This window comes from Taudactylus pleione, unplaced genomic scaffold (assembly GCF_031769625.1).
Source record: "Taudactylus pleione unplaced genomic scaffold, aTauple2 ptg000296l, whole genome shotgun sequence".
In the NCBI taxonomy this organism is placed as follows: Eukaryota; Metazoa; Chordata; class Amphibia; order Anura; family Myobatrachidae; genus Taudactylus; species Taudactylus pleione.
This window is the reverse complement of record NW_028284698.1, coordinates 16,335,376-16,355,061: the sequence shown is the minus strand read 5'-3', so window position 1 is coordinate 16,355,061 and position 19,686 is coordinate 16,335,376. Positions and strand designations below refer to the sequence as shown.

At 39.7% G+C, this 19,686-nt stretch overlaps 1 protein-coding gene across 1 annotated transcript in view; it reads left to right on the top strand.

Annotated features, from left to right (window-relative positions):
* The window catches only part of GAB3 (GRB2 associated binding protein 3), a 137,597-nt gene extending 118,772 nt beyond the window's left edge, over nt 1-18,825 (top strand). The window contains exons 6-10 of the mRNA XM_088482936.1: nt 36-288; nt 1,868-1,949; nt 9,328-9,430; nt 16,855-16,968; nt 18,709-18,825. Of these exons, the coding sequence (XP_088339062.1) occupies nt 36-288; nt 1,868-1,949; nt 9,328-9,430; nt 16,855-16,968; nt 18,709-18,825 (669 nt within the window). The remainder of the gene's footprint in view (nt 1-35; nt 289-1,867; nt 1,950-9,327; nt 9,431-16,854; nt 16,969-18,708) is intronic.
* The last annotated feature ends 861 nt before the right edge of the window (nt 18,826-19,686 follow it).

Sequence of the window (19,686 nt, the reverse complement as noted above, 5' to 3'; positions counted from 1 at the left end):
TCACAAATGTGTTGTCTTCTATTTTCTTTCTATAGCCCAGGGTTACACCACTTTATTCCTTCACATCAGACATTTCAGAGGACAGCTACGTCCCTATGAACCCGAACACCTCGCCGCCTGTTTCTGAGTCAGATTACAGCACAGATGGGTATATACCCATGAGTCCAGTATCTACAGCTTTCACTTTCCCAGCTCCAGTCAACTCAAAGGTTTCTAGTCCATTGCCAGAACTCCCTGCAGACCTAGAACCCCCTCCGGTAAATCGCAATCTCAAGCCACGTAGAAAGAGTGAGTCAAGTTGCCCAGTTGTATTTTCAGCTGATACCTGAATGTTCCTGTTCTTTACCTTTTCCTCCTATTCATTAAAGTGTTAAATACCTCTTTCTGGAAAGCATTACATTTGTGGATGTAATGTGGGTATTGGGTCCCTTAGCAAGATGTTGAAGAGTCCCCACTTCACTCTAAACTACATCTGTATTAACAGCCACCCAGCAAAGCCTGCTCCTACCCATAGGAAGGCCATGCTCTCATTACATGTCCACCAGTCAGATGCAATTGTCTAATTTATATATACCAGTGGTTCTCAATCTCAACCCTCAGGTTTTCCTAATAGGTCATGTTTTCAGTGTTACTGTCTGTGGAAGCAGGTGGGATAATTACTGACCTAGTAACTCACATGTGTATGGTTAAACAAATCCACAAAACATGTCCCTTTAGTGGTACTTGAGGACTGGAGTTGAGAATCCCTGATAAATAACATATTTAGTTACAGTACCATAGCAACATTCTTAACTGCATTTCAAACAGAGTAAATCCAGAGATTAAAAAAAAGATGAAAAATGTTTGTTTTCAATTTATGTAAATATGTGTTAATGCAATGTAACTGTAACAGACTTATTATTGGTTAGTAGTCAAAAATACACATTGAATCCAGTAGGGGAACAGATCCAAATGATCTACTTTATATCCAAAAGAGTAAGGAATAAGAACTAGTAGCAATTGCACGATTGAGAGTTACTCTCTTGGAGGCAGATTTAATTCCACGCCTCTAGCATCTTAGGGCTGCGCAAGTCAGCGCAATTATGGTAGATGATTTCTACTGGTACCTCCATAGGCTGTGAGCAGAAATGTGTCAAGAGACACATGCTGCAAAGCCATAGGAAGCCGTTACGTCTGCAGCTTATGGGTAATGGAATCGTCCCGTGATCATTCTAATATTCTCTACTAATCTATGCATTGTCCTGGCTTTCTAAATAGACACACAAGGTCCTTGCCAGGGACTGCTCTAACCACATTAGGCATGTCTGTTTATAGCTGACAAAAGTACAAATACCATCATCACATCCACAAAACTGAAACCAATATATATGAGAGAAGCAAACGTAAGGGAAAAAAAATGAAAACCTAGCCCCATAGATGAGCACTTAAAATGGAAATAAAAATTATATATATGTTTAGTAAGTATGCCATGATGCAGGCCATAGGTCATTAAAAGGAATCAGTATATAATACCGCCGGCCGCATGGCTTTTTAATGCAAAAGCCTCAGCTAGAGACTTTATGTACAGAAAGTATATTTTCTGAGGGGCTAATTTCAACTATTTATGGCCTTTATGTGTTATTACATCACACACCATTCCACCCCTTCCCAAATAATGTTACTGGCATTTAATATTTGAGTAAAAGTTGAGGAACGTGACAGATTGAACAGGCATATAGAGGTTTATGGGAAAAGATGGTGCTGTAGAGAGATTAACCAGAAAGTATATAGAATGTCTTATTGTGAACATCAGCCAGACGCAGACTTGACCTAATGTTTAATTGTGCAGTCAATTTGTGAGACTGATCTCAAACTTCTGTATCACCAGTGCGCCCACCACCTTTAGACCTGCGGAATCTTTCTACAATTCGAGAACATGCTCCAGTGACAAGAACATGGACTGTGCCTTAGTAAGTAACCACACACCTTTATTTTTATCATTTCATTTTGTTTTCTCAAGTTCTGTAAAATTCACATAAAATAACAAATGTTTGCACTTTTACCTTATACTGGAAGTAAGTGGCAATGGCATTAACAGTTTGAAAGTCTATTACAGTAAAACGTCTTAAACCCATATCCTTTTACCATTATTTTTAGAATATTATCACTCAAAATCAAATCAATATGTGAAAATTTGTCTTGGCACCACAAAATAAGAGAACAATGTGTTAAATACTGATATTTCAAAAGAGATTCCACTCCTAGTTGGTCATAAAATAAATAAATTAGCTGATGAATGTCTTCACATCGATATTCTCTCCAGATTGGAAACATAAAAAGAATTAGAGATGTGCGCTGACCCCTGGATGTGGTTTTGGTTTTAGATTTGGATTAATCTTCGAGTATTGGTTTTGCAAAACCACCTTCAAGTGTTTTGGTTTTGGATCTGGGTTTTTTTTTTTTTAAATAAATGTAAAAAGTTTTTTAATGCAAATTATTTTTATTGAATACTAGCTGGAGTACCCGGCGATGCCCGGGATTTTAAGAATGTTTGTTTACACATCATCCTCCAACCAACCTCTCCTTAGGCAGGCCTCATGAAAAGTGTGACAAACTTCCCCATCAACAGTCCTAAGATCTTCGAAGGAAGTAGGACCTGTAACGGTGTAAAGCAAACTTCGGAGATAGAAGCATTCAAAATATGTAGGATGTACAGTGTAAACACGGCCAAGAGCTTCTGTTGCTCTGATACCAGGATGACCATCTACAGCGACTCCCTGTTTTCTGTGCAGAAAAACTTTTGGAGAAGCATTTCATGTGTAATATTTTGGCAGCTCACAGTATAGCAGGGTGCTTGGAAAGTCATCATTTTGACACAGTTGGAAGAAAGAAGTGAATGTTGTTGCGCAATTTGGTATAGTCAGAGAGCTGAGAATGCTGACAAAGCCTGCTAAAGCTCTCTTCGATAATAAACATTAAGATAATGACAAAACATGACAACACAAAACGCTTGCTCCGAGGCCCTATCCACATCCCGTGAGGCCCCAGAATGAGCGTCCAGCAAAAATTGTGTTTTTTAATTAATTAAAAATGAACAGTAATTAACTTCCATTTTACATTTTTCTTTTGTCTCTGCCGTGTTTTAATACGCTCGTATGTAAAATGTGACGATCTTCGCTTGTAAACTGTGGTTTTGTATAGAAAGACAGAAGTACAGAAGGACAAATTTTCGCTTTTATATAGTAAAGAAGATAGAAAAGAAAAAATAGTAGATAAGCTAAATCCTTTTGTAATTCCGTACCTGTCCTGTAGAGGGTGAATGCTATGCAAAAAATTGTGGTTTTTCATTAATTAAAAATTAACAGTAATTTCGATTTCTAATTTTTTTTAGGTGCCTCCGCCGTGTTTTAATGCGCTCGTATGTAAAATTTCACGATCGTGGATTTGTATAGAAGGACAGAAGGACAAATGTTCGCTTTTATATAGTAGACTAGCACAAAATACAGTTAACACAGCATGTCATAAGATAAAATAAGAACAATGAAACAAAGTATAACATATACAAAAACTCTGCAGAGTAAGTATAACATATACTGGACCATGAACAAGTCCTATCATTCGATCAGTATTTTTGTACAGTAAGTACAAAAAAATAAAAACTTTCGAAGAACCAGAAATAATGAATATAAGGGGGAGGGGGGGGAGAAATGAAAGGAAAGAGACAAAAAGAAAAAGACCCCTGTTCTAGGGTTGAAAATAACACTACCGTATAGTAGTTACAGAAGATATGTAAGACTATAACTAAAAATTGCCTGCCATACCAATGTAGGGAAGCGACCTAGCTGACAACTATTCTTGTATCTCTATGTGCCTCACCCACATTCCTATACAGTGACTTATAGTATTCAGATTGATTAAAAAGTTTTTAAAAACAGCTGAAATCATGTAAGTTTTGCAATCCAAAACCCAAAATTTGGATTTAAAATCCGAATTCTGAACTGCGAGAAGATCAGAACAATCTGACCGGATTCATGAAATTCGGGGGGATTCGGATTTCTGGAGAACCGAACAGCACATCTCTAAAAAGAATAACATAAATAAATAGTCTTATAGTGTAATATTTTTTTGGCAATGAAATGGACATCCAGTGAGATACAGAACAATACATGTGTTTTCAAACCACCTTATTCTGGGAGATAGTCATCTCTTTTGCAAATGCACTCACACAAATGATGTGGAAATGCAACACATCAAATATAGCTTTGGAAAAGACCTCTAGCAGGTCTAAAAGCGTCAGAGGCTGGTGAAGTTGTTGCTGTGGACCTTCAAGCAGGGAAATCATCAGCCTAGAGTCCTGTGGCCTAACCCCAGGGAACACAGAAACTTTTTGAGGCTCATTTACATCTTTTCTCTGGTAGGAGGCCAATCTGCTTAAATTTTGCCTTGTTTTTGTCTACATGTTTTTTTATAAATTAAACAATTGTCTACGGAATTACACTGTGTGGTATTTCTTCTCTATTTAAATTCTATTATGAAGTCAATTTGCATTAAAGAGAAGAAGGTTTCGTGGTTGTATATTTGATGTGTTAGTGCATTTACAAAGGGGCAGATATCGCCCAGAATAAGGTGGATTGAAAACACATCTTTTGTTCTGTATCGCACTGGGTGTCCATTTCATTCATACAAGAATATTACTGTATAAGACTTTGTGTTATTCTTTATATGTTTCCAATCTGGAGAAGATATCGATGTGAAGACATTCATCAGCCGATTTATTCCTTTTATGAACAACTAGAAGTGGAATGTCTTTTGAAATACAAGTATTCTTATATTGTTTTCTTATTCTGTGGCGCCAAGACTTTTTCATCTATTGATTTAATTTTACATGTCATGTTTCTGGAGTATGGTATAACTCCTTGGTTTGATAAAGTCTAGGCAGCCTAGGTACACTAGGAAGGTTTAGAACATTGTTTCATCGAAAATAATCCCTATTTGGTTACGTTATCAAGTTTTACAAATGATGTGCTTGCATAAAATTGATTGTATATGTCATTGTGGTCATTAATGTATTATTCTTGCATTTCAAACCAACAATTGTAATATAGGCTATATAAAACCAATATTGTGCGTTTTGTAATATTTTACAGAATGCACAAAGAATCTAATTTAGGAGAAAATGATAAAGGGAACATTAAGTCAAACTTGTAGAAACTTAAAATCAAAGTGATGCTTTACATGACTTTGCCTGGGATCTTTAGTGGCAAGTGTATAACAATTACCATTAAAAGAACATAACACTTGAGCCATATTTCTTTTTTACCCCTCCCTCTATCCCACTAGCTGAATGTTATGATGCCATGATGACCTCAATCCCAGCCTTGACATACTAAATAAATGCTCTAACTTCAAAGACTCTCCTGCAGAGTAGAAAGGCATTGACGTAAATCACATGACTTCCTCCAATAAACTGCTATCTATACCAGTCCTGACATTGGACACTGCCCAATAACATATTTGCAGTATTTCATCTCAGCTGAAGCTACTAGCCCCAAACTCCTCTTAAATTCATTTAAATCTGTTCTCTGTCTTCCTACCCAAAACCATCATTGCCCTAGATTCAACCTGAAATGATATAGTCTTCCCGAACAATAATACTGCTCAATTCCTTTCCTGCACACCTGGGGACAGTCTCTTCTTTTTTGATCCCATAAATGATGAAGTAGTATCTACTCTCTTCTCCCACTTTACTACCTACCTACTTTTCCTTTATCCCCTCACAGACCAGTTGATTGCTGTCTCCTGTACTTATCTTTAATTTTTCTTTGTCCACTGTTATCTTTCCATCATTATTCAAGCTGGCCTAAGGGCCTGATTCAGAGCTGAACGCTCTGACCAGAGCGCTCGCTCTGAATCAGGGCCCTCCTCCATGAAAATGGAGCGGCCTCCTGGCCGCTCGTATAGCTGTGGGTGACCACCCACAGCATATGCGAGCGGCCAAAAAGATGGTCGCGATGGTCAAGACCATCGCGACCATCGGACTTGCGACGGAGACCCTGTGGTAGGGTCTCCCTGCCACAAGCTCTGGAGTGATTTTGGCTCTATCAGAGCCAAAATCACTCCCACTGACATCACTAGTGATGTCAGTGGGGCCGGCTTCAGACGGTAGGCGTTCCCATGGGAACGCCTCCGTCTGGCAGGCACGCCCACCAAAGGGGGCGTGCTGTAAATCAACATCGACAGCACGCCCCCTTTGGTGCGAGACCTGGAGCGATGGAAAGCCCGTCGCTCCCCGGGTCTCGCGCATGCGCACGACGGAGCTCCTTCCGGCGTGCGCATGCGCAGTGGGGAACATCGACCTGCTTGCGAGCGTCCTGATGCTCACGAGCGGGTCTGGATGACCCCCTAAGACTCATTCTAAAACTTACATTCTTAAAACTAATTTTCACTCCCGCAGATTCCCGTCAGCTCCTGTGCACCTCCGAGGTTCTTGAGATTCCTGTCTCAATTTGCCGCACTTATTTCCTTTACTTGCACAACCTACTGGTTCCTCGTCAGTCAGGCTATCATTCCAAACACGCCAACGAGGCTGCGCTAAGATGGTCTCACTGGTGAATCTAAAGTCCATTACTTGATTCTAGTTCCCCCTGAGTTCTCTGCTGCATTTCACACTGATGACCACTCTCTTCCAGAAGACTCAGGACCTCATTCAGAGTCGGTCGTTGCGGCCGCTCAGTCATACGCCACCGCTAAATTGCGCATGCAGAAAATTCGCAATGCGCGTGCACAAACTAGCTATTACGATCAGAAATTGCTCTCTCCTTGAACACAGCCAGGTCGTTAGTTTGAGTGACAGGATGAGGCGTTTGTGGGTGGTAACAGGGGAAGGTGCTTGTGAACAGGGGAGTGGAGAGCCGAACGCAGGCGTGCCTGACTTTGCAAACGCTGTTTTATGGGAGTGCATAATTAACAAAGTAGTGTCATAGCACACGTGACATGGGAGGTTTTTACACTGACTAGATCGTAGTGCTTAAGAGAGGGTATGGTCAACCTTAAGCTCTACGAACAGCTCCGATGGTTCCCGATGGTCTCGATTAATCCTTATATGCCTGGAGATGACGTGTAATGCGAACGAGAAGGGGGCGTATTTTTAGTCTTACGGCCGCATCCTTCCCTCGCTCGTCCAGCTAACGATCCAATCTTAACGACGCAACTTGCGAGCACTTCATTTGCATATCCGGACCCTTTTCCCTTACGACCGTGCAGCCGCAACGACCGACTCTGAATGAGGTCCTCAGTGCTTTGTCCTCTACTGTTCTCCGTTAACACAACCTCTCTTGGGAAACTAAACTTCCAGTGTCATATCTATGTGAATGATACCCAAATCTGCCTATCCTCTACAGATCTTTCACCATCTGTGTTAGCCCGTGTTAAAAAGTGTCTCACAGCCATTCCATCTTGGATGCCCTCTTGCCACCATAAAATTAGCTAATATCATTCCCACCAGTCTACAGAAGTTGTCTATTTGATATTTCTATATCTTTGGACAACATGAAAATAACTACCTATGCGTCATCCTGTACTGAGAACTGTCTTTTGTTCCCCACATCCAGTCTGTATTCACATCTTATTACATACAGTTAAGACACATTTTAAGAATACACACACATATCACACACTGCAGAGACATGAATTCATGCACTCTTAATCTCTCACATTGACTATTATAATTCCATTCTTGTATAACTTTCATCTCTCCAATATATTGAATGCAGGAGTAGTAGACTAGTTTGTTCCTCTTTGTCAGTACTTACATAGAAAGTGATTAGCTATACTGAAACAACATACATCTTTCTTTGTCTCAAAATATCTCTCAACTGGACCCCACCAGTCTGCCCAAGTCTTGCTCCTCTCGTCCATACTCATTACCTTCTTTCATTTCTGACTCCCATACTTTTTTGGTTTGCACTCCATCTGTGGAATATTCTTCCTTGTACAATAAGACTATCCCATTGCCTTCAATCCTTCAAGCATTCCCTGAAAACTCAACTCTTTACGGAAACTTGACAAAATTATTTTGCCACCTTCCTAACCTCCCCAGGCTATTGTACCCAATTACCACCACACTACATAACAAAAACTTGCATTTATTCTCCTTCTATATCAAAAAATCTCTCTCCCCTGACATAGCCACATTAAGCACTTTTTCCCAATGTTATCTAGCCGCACTAATTTGCAATAAGTGGCATTTAATCTCATGTATCAATTCATATTTCCCTATTGTTTGTAAACTTGTGAGCAGGGCCCTCTTACTGCTTTGTCTGTATGTTAATACCCAGTCTTGTTTCATTAGTGCGTTGGTTTTCCCCAATGGTAAAGCAATGAGAAGTATGCTTGATAAGATATTAATGTTAGTAATTGAAGTCTGCTTGATTGCTATCAGTTTACCACTGTTAGTAGTTGACATGACTGTGTAGCATTGATTTAGCTATTCCTTCAGTCTTGGACCATTCCTTGTTCCTAGGTCCAGGCATGTCCCCGATCACTGCTAAATCACAGCTCCTATCAGTTGTTTTCAAATGCAAAACATGCATATAATGTTTCAGGCTTTGTATTAAAGATTGCCTCCCTGAGTTATTTTGTGTGCCAGTTTCTTACTGTTGTACTGTAATTATTGTAGTTATAGGCATTAGAATTAGTGAGTTGCAAAGCTAACCAATAGAATATAATTCCATTTAAGTTCCCTATAAAGGTCGCACCCATCTTCGGGACAACTCAGCAAGTCAATGTTGCTGGTAAAAGTCCTTGACTTTTGTATATTAATAATATAACAGTGCTTTGTAAACATCAGATCACAGAAGTTTGTGCGTCAGTTTTCAGCACAGCTGCAAAGCTAAACATTGGCAGGAAAATAATCAGCTCAGTACAGCAGCCCCCAGTGTCTCGTAAAGCAAATATGACATAGAGTAGAGAACTAGACTAAGGTATGAATCAGACCCAGTATTTGGAAGAGAAGTGAATAAATATTATATAAGGACACAGCTGCTCAGCACATTCTATCTAGACAGACATATCATCTCTGCTGTGTTTTTTCTGCTCTGAGTGGACAACCTTCATAAACTCATTTGTCTCAATGGCTTTGTAGGTCAATGTTCACCATCTAAATGCATATTGTGGTGAAGAGTGATTCCCGCTGTTTGCCAGCACTTACCTCCCTTCCATGCTGTTATTTCTACAAGAACAGCAGAAGAAGGGCATGCTTATGGGACATATGTGCAATGTCAGGAGTTGGCTGTATTTCAGAGCATCTGTAACGTGCTTGTCTGACCTCTTCCATGTTTTTCTTCCTAGCAATCGGACCAGCTTTATCTCCACAGAAAGTGACGGTATTAGCTCAGCACATATCTTTGCCAGTTCTGTCTCGGGAGAAGAGGAGGAGTCCTATATTCCAATGGTAATTGTCTTCTTCTGGCTGTGTAACATGCTGGAGAGTCTGTCTGAGAGGTTGTACAGAGGATATTGCCTTGTATATTGTAGAGCAATAATCATGTTGTTCTTGAAAATAAAGTTATTTTTGTCAGTGTATTAGGAACAAGTGAGCACTGAGGCACTTCAAGACCAATATTCAACTAATATTTGAGGCACAGTTTCCAAGTGACCGATAGGTGAAGTGGAATCACTAGTGTCAGCCTGTAAATAAAATAAAATACATTATTATTAATATTACTTATTACTATGCTCCTTAGGACAAGGTGGTACATCAGGTTCATCGTGGATGCAAACACAAAGGGACTGTTAAATAAAACAGTACAAAGTGAAAGTAAAACTCAATAAGTCTGCTATGGATTAATGATAATCGGGTTTTTACCTTTCATTAGCCTGTTGAAAGCTGATATCTAATTGGTTGCTATGGGTTCGCTATATTTATCCTCTGTTATTAAAAATATGAGTTCAGTATGGTTGGTGACCACTTTAGATTACAGTTGCCTACTCTCCTGAAATTTCCATGAGACTCTGGAATTTTTGGGGGGAGTTCTCCCAGCTCCCTTGGAAGAAGGCAACTCTCCCGCATTTCTGGCTTTTCTTGTGAAGTGGGCAGAGCTGGTGACTAGATGACAGGATTGGCTTTGAATTGCGTCATTGTGTTTCCTACCCTAATGACGCATGGTGCAATTCGCAGAATACACTTGCAGGGGTAAGGACCAGGACGACATAATTTCTAGTGCCGTGCCCCATCCATAATGCCTTGTCCTAACCTTCTTTGGATCTCCCAGAAAACAGTGGATAGAAGTTAGTAAGTAGGCTTTAAATGGAATGACATCATACTAGCTATTTACAGAAAGCTATGACGTTTTTTAGCTGTAAGTTACTACAGATATTGGTTGCTTGCTAGTTGAGATCTTGAATGATACTTTCTTTTATACTTTCTCAACTTAAATGTTTTCCTTTAAATCTGCTCATAGAATAGTTTATAGCCATCTGCATGTATATTTTGATTTCATTATATTTGCATACTATATAAACAAAATGATAGTTCTGTACATTTTGTTTCTGCTTTTCTACAATGGGTTAATAATCCTGCTGTTTTCACCATCTGTCTCCCCTTAATTATAGCGAAGATCTGAAAATAGTATGTTATGTCATACAAAGCATTAACATACAGATACATACATTTCCTGTGCAATCCAGCTAAATATTGTCCTTCTGCACTGGCTGTTATGTCAAACAGTAATTTATCTATAATAACTATACTGTACTACCCAAAAAAATCAGTCATATATAAACTGAAATGAAGTGTACTATATATGTATATATGTGTTATAGTAATAACCATGTATTTGGGGTGAGTTTGCGATTATGGGCCGGATTCAATTAGACGCGAAAAGCCGTAATCTGCAAAAAAGTTTTGCCTACTGCCGCTTTTCGCGTGTTTGCGTTTTATCTCCGAATTCAATTCCAGGACGTTTTTGCGTACGCGGAAACTCAATGCACTGTAACAGGTGGAAAAGCTTCGCCAATAAATGGCAGGCAGAAAAAAAATGGAAATTCTCTATCTTGGGGTGCAAATGTGGGGAATTGATTCAGAACCCTTTGGACACTGCCCCCCGCCCAAAAGAACAAATCAGCGAAAAAAATAAAAAATTAACTCAGAACACCCCTTAAAAGTCATGTCATTTTTGGGGCGAAAATGAAAAAAGTGGGGGGATAAGGAAAAAACTACCGAAATAGGTGTCTTGGGGGGCTGTTTGGATGGGGCAGGTGTTTTTAGGATTGCTGGTAGATGCAGCAGGAGGATTTTTCACTTTTTTTAAAAGTGCACTTTAGAGACACAAAAATATGCTAGCACCCATTTTCAAGTACCCCAAATTGCCTGGACTATATATTTTAACCAAAAAATACTGTTTTATATCATTCTTCACCACTTTTATAAAAAAAACTTCTAGAACGCTTTTAACACAACTTAAGGACACAAAGGACCTCATTCAAAGCCGCTCACAAAAAGCAAGAGCTCGCTCTGAATGAGGGCGGCCGCTTTTTTTTTTTAGCCGGCCTCCAGGCAGCGCGCTAAGCTGTGGGTGACCACCCACAGCTTTTGCGAGCGTCCAGGTGATGGTCGCGACCATCGGGCTTGCGACGAGACCCTTGTGGTAGGGTCTCGTCTGCCGCAAGCCCCAGTGAGCTTCCTGCTCTAATAGAGCAGGAAGCTCACTACTGACACAGTGATCACGGTGAGCGACAAAATTTGTGGGTCCCAGGGACCCACCACTTTAAAAAAAATGGGGTCCTACCTGACCATTTCAGGGTCCCATCATAATTTATGCTTTAGAGTTCTCCATATGCCTCAGACCTCCCCACATGCCACCACACATCCCCACATGCCCCTAAAATGCAGATCTGATACCCCCACAGCATCAGATATCCCCACAAGCACCTTAAATGCATGTTTTAATGCCTCCATGATCTTTCAGGTAATATGACTTGTCTGTTCACAAAACCCATAGTGAATAAGTAGGCTTACCATATCAGCCTTTTAAACTGGGACACTCCCGGATTACACAGGTTCTGTGGCTCTTTAAACCAGGTGAAATCTAGGCATGAAGTCAGCCAGTCACAGAACCTTTGTAATCAATTCACGTGTCCAGTTTTAAAGTGATATTATGGTTAGCCACTTTAGGTAATAGGCATATTTATCAAAGGATAAATGCCCGGTTTTTAGACATTATTTTGCACATTAATGCCCTTTACACATTATGCCACACAGCAAAGCCCAGCCTTTACACATTATGCCGCACATTAATGCCCTTTACACATTATGCCACACAGCAAAGCCCAGCCTTTACACATTATGCCATGCAGTAATACCCCTTACAAAATGATGCCGCACATTAATGCCCTTTACACATTATGCCGCACATTAATGCCCTTTACTCATTATGCCGCATATTACTGCCCTTTACACATTATGCCGCACGTTAATGCCCTTTAACTGTTGCCGCGCCGCTCGTCTCTTGTCTTCGGGGGGTCTTCACTCCTCCCCTCCGCCGATGGACTGAATGTTTCCGCTCAGCGGCGTCTATTCAAGATGCCGTGAGTGGGCGGGGCTATGACGCGGCGAGCCGCGATTGGCTCGTCGTGTCTGCCTCCTATTGGCTGCTGGACCGCGAGCCAAAAGCTCGCGGCCAGTGCCGAACAACCGCTGCCGCTACTTGGCTTCCAGGCAGCGAGCTCCGCTCAGCTCACCCCCGGAGCCAAGCTTCTCCCGCTGCCACTGGTGGAAGGGACCAGCCGGTCGATTCACCAGCGCGGTGGCTTACCTGGCGCTGGGAACAAACACTGTCCCAGCGCCGGGCACGGACGCTGTGCCTATGCTGGGATCAGACACTTGATCCCAGCACGGCTTTCCACAGCAGCAGCCAATGAGAGTCTATCTGACTCGCATTGGTTGCTCTAACAGACAGCGTTATGTCTTTCTCTGGGGGACGCGCTGTGCTGCAGCCAGCTGTCAGGGATTGGCCACAGCACAGCGCGTCCCCGGGGACCCAGCTACTTTAGAAAAGTGAGTCCCTAGTGCCCGATATCGGGTAAAATACGCGCTATAGCACGTATTTGCGAACACTGCTGACATGACGAGTGATGTCAGTAGGGCCGCCCACAAACGGCAGGCGTTCCTGAAGGAATGCCTCCGTTTGACCAGCCACCCCACTCCCCGCCGACAAAACGGGGCGAGCTGTCGATCGACATCGACACCCGCCCCGTTTGTAGCGAGCCCCGGAGCGAGTGAATTTCTCACTTGCTCCGGGGCTCACGCGCATTGCGCACGCCGCGCGTGCCAAGTGCCCCACCATCGACCCACTTGCGAGCTCATAGTGCTTGCGAGCGGGTCTGAATGAGGCCCAAAGTACATTTATTAGGGCAAATAGTACACATCTGTAATGATTTCCAGTGTCAGAGCATCTTATTTTGTGGTACAGACTGATACCCCCATTCTAAATTAGCTGTGAGTAAATCATTTTTGGAGCCATCTAAAATACACCCATGAAAATCAATCTGAGAATTATTTAGAGCTGGGAGGGATTAAACAGTGAGCAGCAATTGACCTATGGTTGTCAGAATGAAAATGTAAAGCCGCATATCCACTACACATACTAATGAACGATTGAACAATAACTACATCGTTATTGTTCAATCGTTCATTATACTGTGCAGTGGATAATGTGCCCACACTGAACTATATGTCATTCAGTGCAGGCACCCTCCCTCATTCCCGAACCTGCACAACCTGACAATATCGTCAGGTTGGGCAGTATGTTCAGGCGATGATAGATGCCGACAACGACCAGCAGGAGTGACCATCGCTGGTCGTCGCTGGCATTTTCACTGCACGATGAATGAACGATAACGATGTCGTAATCGTTCATTTATATTGTGTAGTGGATATGCGCCTTTACTAAATCACAGGGTCATGTGAGAGGGATAATTAATGGAATTTTATGAAACTTCCATTTGGATATCGTGCAATTAGTCTTTGTTTCTGAAACGAAACATGCATATAACTTTTTACTTTGTGAAACATGCATATAACGCCTTACTTTGTGAAACATGCATATAACGTCTTACTTTGTGAAACATGCATATACCTCCTTAGTTTGTGAAACATGCATATACCTCCTTAGTTTGTGAAACATGCATATACCTCCTTAGTTTGTGAAACATGCATATACCTCCTTAGTTTTTAGAAACATGCATATAGTGCCAGTTTGTGAAACATACATATAACGCCATAGTTTGTAAAACATGCATATACCTCCTTAGTCTGTAAACATGCATATAACGCCTTACTTTGTGAAACATGCATATACCCCCTTAGTTTGTGAAACATGCATATATCTCCTTAGTTTGTGAAACATGCATATACCTCCTTAGTTTGTGAAACATGCATATACCTCCTTAGTTTGTGAAACATGCATATAACGCCATAGTTTGTGAAACATGCATATAACACCATAGTTTGTAAAACATGCATATACCTCCTTAGTCTGTGAAACATGCATATACCTCCTTAGTTTGTGAAACATGCATATAACTCCTTAATTTGTGATTCATATAACTCCTTAGTTTGTGAAACATGCATATACCTCCTTAGTTTGTGAAACATGCATATAACTCCTTAATTTGTGAAACATTCATATAACTCCTTAGTTTGTGAAACATGCATATAACGCCATAGTTTGTGAAACATGCATATAACGCCATAGTTTGTAAAACATGCATATACCTCCTTAGTCTGTGAAACATGCATATACCTCGTTAGTTTGTGAAACATGCATATACCTCCTTAGTCTGTGAAACATGCATATACCTCCTTAGTTTGTGAAACATGCATATAACTCCTTAGTTTGTGAAACACGCATATAACTCCTTAATTTGTGAAACATTCATATAACTCCTTAGTTTGTGAAACATGCATATACCTCCTTAGTTTGTGAAACATGTATATAACTCCTTAGTTTGTGAAACAAGCATATAACTCCTTAATTTGTGAAACATGCATATACCTCCTTAGTTTGTGAAGCATATACCTCCTTAGTTTGTGAAGCATATAACTCCTTAGTTTGTGAAACATGCATATAACGCCATAGTTTGTGAAACATGCATACAACGCCATAGTTTGTAAAACATGCATATACCTCCTTAGTCTGTAAACATGCATATAACGCCTTACTTTGTGAAACATGCATATACCTCCTTAGTTTGTGAAACATGCATATATCTCCTTAGTTTGTGAAACATGCATATAACGCCATAGTTTGTGAAACATGCATATAATGCCATAGTTTGCAAAACATGCATATACCTCCTTAGTCTGTGAAACATGCATATACCTCTTTAGTTTGTGAAACATGCATATAACGCCATAGTTTGTAAAACATGCATATACCTCCTTAGTCTGTGAAGCATGCATATACCTCTTTAGTTTGTGAAACATGCATATAACTCCTTAATTTGTGAAACATTCATATACCTCCTTAGTTTGTGAAACATGCATATATTTCCTTAGTTTGTGAAACATGCATATAACGCCATAGTTTGTGAAACATGCATATACCTCCTTAGTTTGTGAAACATGCATATAACGCCATAGTTTGTGAAACATGCATATAACGCCATAGTTTGTAAAACATGCATATACCTCCTTAGTCTGTGAAACATGCATATATTTCCTTAGTTTGTAAAACATGCATATACCTCCTTAGTTTGTAAAACATGCATATACCTCCTTAGTTTGTGAAACATGCATATACTTCCTTAGTTTGTGAAACATGCAAATACCTCCTTAGTTTGTGAAACATGCATATACCTCCTTAGTTTGTGAAACATGCATAAACCTCCTTAGTTTGTGAAACATGCATATACCTCCTTAGTTTGTAAAACATGCATATACTGTACCTCCTTAGTTTGTGAAACATGCATATACCTCCTTAGTTTGTGAAACATGCATATACCTCCTTAGTTTGTAAAACATGCATATACCTCCTTAGTTTGTGAAACATGCATATAATGCAATAGTTTGTGAAACATGCATATACTTCCTTAGTTTGTGAAACATGCATATACCTCCTTAGTTTGTGAAACATGCATATACCTCCTTAGTTTGTGAAACATGCATATAATGCAATAGTTTGTGAAACATGCATATACCTCCTTAGTTTGTGAAACATGCATATAATGCAATAGTTTGTGAAACATGCATATACTTCCTTAGTTTGTGAAACATGCATATACCTCCTTAGTTTGTGAAACATGCATATACCTCCTTAGTTTGTGAAACATGCATATAATGCAATAGTTTGTGAAACATGCATATACTTCCTTAGTTTGTGAAACATGCATATACCTCCTTAGTTTGTGAAACATGCATATACCTCCTTATTTTGCCTTTTTTACAACTATGGATACTGAATTATGTTTTTTTGTTTTATACAGCATAATTTCAATAAGAAACGAGTATCAAAAATACAACCTACAATAGCTGCGATAATGTTAGATCTCATAAGCGCAAGATATGGACCAATTGCTTCTACAATGCAAAACTTACAAACCGTTTCTGAAAGTAAAAAAGCAATGACTCCATGAAGAGAAAATTTATCCATTATTAATCACCGTTTCTATAAATGCAAAACCAATAGCATAGGCCAAAACTCTGCTATTTAATCTTGTGCACATCCATAAGACCACCTTTACATTCTGTTGTAAATATTCCTGTAAAACTGCTGTACATATGAGCTATTTTCATGTTTAGAATATATATATATATATTTTTTTTTAAATATTGTCTTAATAAGTAATGCTAATGATGTTTTTGTTTTCTTTGTAAAGGAACATCGACAAGGGGCATCCCCAAATAGTGGAAGTTTCCCATGGCCTAGGAAGTTTAACCTCGACTATCTTGCATTAGATTTTAATTCTGCATCTCCGTCTCCTGTGCAAAAGGTAGGATATGCCTGAGAGAATGACCTGCCTTGCTTCTTTAGTTACAGCAGTAATGTACATGTGCAGAGTCTAGAAGTATACAATACAGATGCAGGTCGGGATGTACTAAGCATCGCTTCCGCAATGCGGTACATCCCGCCTCTCATGCGGCCTAAAGACATGTTTCTAAAGCTCTGGGTACAGAGTACAGAGGGTCACTAACCTAATGATTACAGCTCATTTACTTTAGCAGGTCCGCTTTATATGACAGTGAATCCAATGGCTGCACACTGCTCCAGTCTTTATTCAGGTTGATGTCAGAACTCTACAGACAATACCAACACAACCAGTGCGTCACTCCTCATAAATAATATTGTCTTACACGGAAATGTAACTAATGACATGTTCATAGATTCTGAATTGAAGCTTCCACCAGAAGTTAAAATTAAAAAAATGTGAGAAAAATTAAATATCATAAAAAATTGTTATAAAATAAATAAATATACAATTTGAATTGTATCTAAAAGTCCTGGCAAAGAGGTGGTTAAAGCATCAGACTTCTGCTGGTCATATAGTGAACAATGTAAGCGACGACCTGACCAATGGGTACAAGTGGCTAAGAGATATGAACGATGGCTTCATGTATCCATACACTAAACAGTGTTTCAGCATGATGTGAAGTACAGTGAAGGAAGTCGTCATAGAATCAAAACCAACAATTTTCCAGCATTATACAATTCTCGTTCATATACATACACTGAACAATAATCGTTCATAACTGTTGTGCATCGGTCAGATTTAGCTTCCAGGTACTCATGCACACTAGTCAGTGACAGAGGCTAGCTACCCCTCTTTGCGGGTTCCTTAGGTGGAGAGCTAATTAATGTCTTGGTAAGCATAACAGAAAGCACAGGTGCAAGGTAAAGAAAAAAAAACATGATTTACGAGAATATAAAACTTGCTGCAAGAAATAGCTGTATCAGCAGATCCATAGCATTCCAGAAAGCAGACAAACAGATGCCATAATTTAACAGTGTAATTAAAATTCACATACTTTTCTATATTATGAAAACACATTTTTGAAGTATGTATCATATACACTGTTGGTCCATTGAGAGCACTGTGCAGTGATTGGACATTAAGACCTAGAAAGACGCCATTGTCTACTAAATAGGTTTCACTAGTTTTTCTTGTGTGCGGGTGCGAGCGAAGACATTGCTTAGGGATCCCGGGGCCTTTAGCTAAACCATAGGACGCTGGTGCACCTTAAAGTTCATTTATTAGAAGATGCTAAGGCAAAAGCCTTTATAATGAATGAGAGGTTTTGCAGCACTGCCACATTTCACACAGTTTATGTCATAATATTGTGTAAGATTTGTTCTTCATTGTAAAAAAGAAACAAACCCTGGATTCTGTCTTCTAAGGGGCTAATTGAATTAGCTGCAATCTCGACATGTTCGGCTGCGCACATATGCGCCTGTATATCGGTAAGGACATTATAGCCAATTTTCCTGCGCAACTCTGTGGGGTGCGAGGAAAGACTAGCGCTACTGCCATTCCAGAACGGCACATCGCAGGCAAGCCGCTACTTTAATTGCCCCCAAAAAACTGATGTAGCAAAGCAACATGACTTCTCAATATGATCTAGATTTTACAATAAGTATTTAAAACCACTATGCAGTCATACAGTACCTTGAAATCTTTCAGAAATGTCTCTGTGCTTTAAGATTAGAATCTAACTACTTTTCTCTTTAACCGCAGAAACCTTTCCTGTCTGAAGAGCAGAGAGTGGACTATGTACAGGTGGATGAGAAGAAAACTCAAGCTCTACAGAACACTAAACAAGAGTGGTCTGACGAGAGACAATCGAAAGTATAAAGAAGTGTTCATTTGAAGTTTTTTTATGTTTTGCACTAGATTATTACATTTTGATATAGCAGCTACAAGGACAATTTTACTTTATCAAGGAATTTTCATTCTGCAGGGGAAACATGAAAAGCCAAGGGACAAATTGTATTTATTTCCCCAAGTAGTGGATTATTCTGAGAGATTTGTATGAACACACGTCATGCTACCTGTCTGAGCGCTGGCTGTATACATGAACTTATACGTATAAGAATAACTGAAACAGCCAGACGTACTTATTCTGAGTACCTCAACAGCGTGCAGGATAAAGTGTTTCTATAGCATACTCTTTACCGATTTATTTCTGATAAGCCATAAGAAATCTTGAAAGATATTCTGAAGTAACGTTCTTCCTCCAGAGTGATACAATGATATTCCCTTTATGTGGAACTGTCTTTCTCTCGGCTATCACAGTGCACAACCGCCATTATGGTGTAGAGCAGGTGCAATAATTTCCAAAGTTTTTATATGTTTGTATTATTAGCGGCACTGTGGTTTCTGCACTGCACTCAATTCTACGAAATGTCTATTTTTTACGTTCATGATAAAGCTTCTTACAGTACCTTATTGGGAAGCAGAAATGGCAGCACTGTGTTGGATGTAAAGAAAATGACGTATAGAATTTTAGTATGTTAAAAATCAAAAAAAGCACTGAATCTCTAAGATTAACTGAACAAAGACTGTATTATAGGGCTGATAGTTGCAGTCTTTAGTGTATAGTGTAGCGGATAAGGATATCTCTACAAGTGTAAATAACACAATTAGTATAGTATAGTATAAGTAAGATGTACACTGTAATTCTCATCTGAGAATGTGGTCTTGTTATCAGGCACT